Raw genomic sequence first — 4,026 nt, forward strand, 5'->3', positions numbered from 1 at the left:
ACTGGCGCGGACCCTGAACGGGCCGCAGGCGGCCTCTGGGTGCGGGCGGGAGGCGCGTGAGGGCGGAGAGCTCACCTCTCCCGTTTCTTCCCGACTCTTCCGGGCCCGGGCCTCGTGTTCCTGTGACCGCCCCGTCGCGCTCGCCGCCGCCCTCCAGATGCCACCGTGTACGTGGGGGGCCTGGACGAGAAGGTCAGCGAGCCCCTGCTGTGGGAGCTGTTTCTCCAGGCGGGACCCGTGGTCAACACCCACATGCCGAAGGACAGGGTCACTGGTCAGCACCAAGGTGAGTCGACGGCCAGAGGGGTCTTGGATGCGATGAGGGGACACCGTGGGGGTGGGGGGCCAGGATTCACAACTGTTTGGGAAAGAGCAGTTTGGAGATTTCTTCCTCTTAGGCCCAGCTCAGTTTGTTTCTGGGTGATTTTCAATAGAAGTGATTTTTCTTTTAAAGACGTATTTATTGATGCATAGGGAAATGGGGGACAGGCCAGAGGTGCGGGGGCGGTGAGAAGATTCACCAGAGAGAGTGGGGAGCAGAACAGGCGGATTAACGAAGTACACTGGGCGCAGTAGGGAGAGAAGAGAGGTCTGCTTCACCATGTGGGTCACCTCCCATGGGAATCGAACTCCCAGTGAGGAGCCACAGCACAGCCTAACTTCCCCGTGCAGCGCTCCAGCCCTCTGCGCTACCAGGGAGGGCCTGGAAATGATTTCTGTTTACCCGTTTCGAATGAAATCACTTCACCTGCTCCAATGCTTCCCCAGGCTATGGTTTCGTGGAGTTCTTGAGTGAGGAAGATGCTGACTATGCCATTAAGATCATGAACATGATCAAACTCTACGGGAAGCCAATTCGGGTGAATAAGGCCTCAGCTCACAACAAAAACCTGGATGTGGGGGCCAACATCTTCATTGGGAACCTGGACCCGGAGATTGATGAGAAGCTACTCTACGATACTTTTAGCGCGTTTGGGGTCATCTTACAAACCCCAAAGATCATGCGGGACCCCGACACAGGCAACTCCAAAGGTTATGCCTTCATTAATTTTGCTTCATTTGATGCTTCGGATGCGGCGATTGAAGCCATGAACGGGCAGTACCTGTGCAACCGCCCGATCACCGTGTCCTATGCCTTCAAGAAGGACTCCAAGGGTGAGCGCCACGGCTCTGCTGCCGAGCGACTCCTGGCAGCCCAGAACCCGCTCTCCCAGGCCGACCGCCCTCATCAGCTGTTCGCAGATGCTCCTCCTCCGCCCTCTGCCCCCAACCCCGTGGTATCATCACTGGGGTCTGGGCTTCCTCCACCAGGTAAGCTTTTGGTTCCAAATATGTTTTGTATTGGGGGTGAGGAGGCAACAGGAAGGAAAAAGAAACCTGTTGAGGGGACGTTAAGTTAGTGAGCGATGTGGTGGTTGTATGGGGACAAAACTGAGTTTCTCCAGGGGGTCTGAGTTGTGTGTCTAAGGCCGCTTCTGACTTCAGAGAGAAAAGAAGAGCTTGTCTTTGTGGACAAGCCAGAGTGGAGCAGCCTTTCTGAAGCTCTCTCCTTTCGTTCCCCTGCAGGCATGCCTCCTCCAGGCTCCTTCCCACCCCCAGTGCCGCCTCCCGGAGCCCTTCCACCTGGGATACCCCCTGCCATGCCACCGCCGCCGATGCCTCCTGGGGCTGGAGGCCATGGCCCCCCCTCGGCAGGAACCCCAGGGGCTGGACACCCTGGACATGGACATTCTCATCCTCATCCATTCCCACCGGGCGGGATGCCCCATCCAGGTGGGTGTTCTTTGCCAAAAAGGGCGCTCACTGCACACTTGAGCCCGAGTCTGCTAGCGGCCCTGGCAGTAACCCTCCCGCCCGGGCCTGGTTCAGGCCCTCTCACCCTCGCTGCTTGAAATTGGGTTTACTGTAGTGGCTTCCTGGCGCCTTGACTCCACTTTCCTCCACCTTTGATCTGCTCCTTAGTAAGTTTAAGAACACAGTTTTTGTCTGAAATTCTTCTCTATCTACGAAGTGAAGCTCAAGCTCGGGGCAGGATGTTCAAAGCCTGGCGTGGTCTGACCTGCCCTAGCGAGCACAGCGCCTGTGGCTGCTCCTGATCACGATGCTGCTGGTCCTGCGCAGGCTGTGTTGTCCGGCATGCCTGGACCCGCGTGCTCGTCTTTTCTCTCGTGCGCCTGAAAATTCTCATTTACCTTTAGAATTAGGTTTTTGCTCAGACAGCATCTCCGCTGCCTTCCCAAGTCCTGTGACAGGATAACGGTGCCATTGGTGATAAGCGTCTGCGGCAATGCCCAGTCGCAGACACAGCGAGTGAAGTGGGTGCGGAGTTGACTGCGTTCTGGTTAGTGTGACCGTCGGCGTGCGGTCCAGTACAGGGCGCTTTGTTCCCTGCTCTTCCTGCTGGAACCTGCTCTCTTTGCCCTCTCCCCGTCACCCTGTCTCCTTTCTCACTGGGTCTGCTTTGTTCCGCAGGAATATCTCAGATGCAGCTGGCTCATCATGGTCCCCATGGCTTAGGACACCCCCACGCTGGGCCCCCAGGCTCTGGGGGGCAGCCACCTCCCCGGCCACCACCTGGAATGCCGCATCCTGGACCTCCTCCGATGGGCATGCCTCCCCGAGGCCCCCCCTTTGGATCGCCCATGGGTGAGTAGGCACTGGCCACCGCCTCAGCCTGGCGTGGCTTGTTCTCGCAGCTGCCTCTTGGCATTCTTCTCGCTCTCCTGGGCTGCCTTCTCTTGCCATGTCCGACATTAGCTGTTGCCTGTCCTGGCTCTCATGGCTTTTCTGTCTCTCCCTGCAGGTCACCCAGGCCCTATGCCTCCACACGGCATGCGCGGACCTCCCCCCCTGATGCCGCCTCACGGATACACCGGGCCCCCGAGACCCCCGCCCTACGGCTACCAGCGTGGGCCCCTCCCTCCACCCAGGCCCACTCCCCGGCCTCCGGTTCCCCCTCGTGGTCCTCTTCGAGGCCCTCTCCCTCAGTAATTGCGCATTATCTCTCTTTCCTCCTGTCACGTTCTCCCAGTGTTGTTTCAGTTCCTTGGACCAACTGGGGTTGCCATAGCTCCCTGAGGCTAAAGCTAGTTCTCGTAGGCCTTTTTTAAGTATAAGTTTTAAACAGGAGGCTTATTATTTTTTTCTACGTTGGTCCTGAGTGTTTTACAAATGCACAGAGAAAGTAAAGTCAAACTCCTCGTTTTTCCTTGTGGTCTTTTCCTTAGAAAAGTAAACTACCCCTTTTCCTAAGCAGGGAGGGCGGCATGGCGGGGGAGTGGTGAGGTGCAAGGTGGGAGCGGCCGCTCCTCTCAGAGGCTGGTTCTGTACATGCAGTTGGCCTTCCTGGGCTGCCGGGCACCACAAATGCTGTTTCCTTACATTGTGCTTACATTGAGTGGATCAGACGGAGGCCAGTGGGTGTGACTTTGGGTCATTCAGAGGGTTAAGTGGACATGGAAGGAAAGCTGCAGAAACATGAAGCGGCACTCACGCGCGTTCAGCCCTGTGGCCGCAGCAGCAGGTGGGGGCCACGGGGCTGCGGGGGCTGCATTCCCTGGCCTGCGCCGCTGGGCTCCCCAGACGCGAGAGTGGCCTGTGAGGCTTGCGCATGTGTGTGTAACGAGGACTTGCAGTGGTGACGCTGGGAGGGGAAGGATATGGAGCAAAGCTGGATCTCTGAGCAGACCGCTCTAGCGGTCTGTTGGAACGTATAAATCTCATAATTACAAACTGAAACCTGACAGTGAGTAAAATCTCAGAAAACCTTGGCTTTCGGCTGGAAGGGATGTGTTGTCTCCCTCCCTTTCCCCAGCTCTTGGCAACCTGATTATCCCCAGCACATTCCAGTCTCTGCTCACTCGCTAGACCAAGTCCAGTGGCTCCTGTACCTTTAATCCTGACTCCTTGCATCCTGCTGTCTCCCCTGGAAGCTCTTGGCTTAGGTAACCATGAACTTCCTGAGCTCTGGGCAAGAAAAGGTGAGCCTAGCCCTCCTGTTCTCTGATGTTACGCCGGGGCGTGGCG

At 57.4% G+C, this 4,026-nt stretch overlaps 1 protein-coding gene across 1 annotated transcript in view; it reads left to right on the forward strand.

The window, feature by feature from the left end:
• The window catches only part of SF3B4 (splicing factor 3b, subunit 4, 49kDa), a 4,047-nt gene extending 839 nt beyond the window's left edge, over positions 1-3,208 (forward strand). The window contains exons 2-6 of the mRNA XM_004689571.2: positions 158-286; positions 769-1,311; positions 1,567-1,773; positions 2,473-2,646; positions 2,804-3,208. Of these exons, the coding sequence (XP_004689628.1) occupies positions 158-286; positions 769-1,311; positions 1,567-1,773; positions 2,473-2,646; positions 2,804-2,991 (1,241 nt within the window). The 3' untranslated portion in view covers positions 2,992-3,208. The remainder of the gene's footprint in view (positions 1-157; positions 287-768; positions 1,312-1,566; positions 1,774-2,472; positions 2,647-2,803) is intronic.
• The last annotated feature ends 818 nt before the right edge of the window (positions 3,209-4,026 follow it).

Source organism: Condylura cristata, unplaced genomic scaffold, assembly GCF_000260355.1.
Source record: "Condylura cristata isolate star-nosed mole 26May11 unplaced genomic scaffold, ConCri1.0 scaffold00026, whole genome shotgun sequence".
Lineage (NCBI taxonomy): Eukaryota > Metazoa > Chordata > Mammalia > Eulipotyphla > Talpidae > Condylura > Condylura cristata.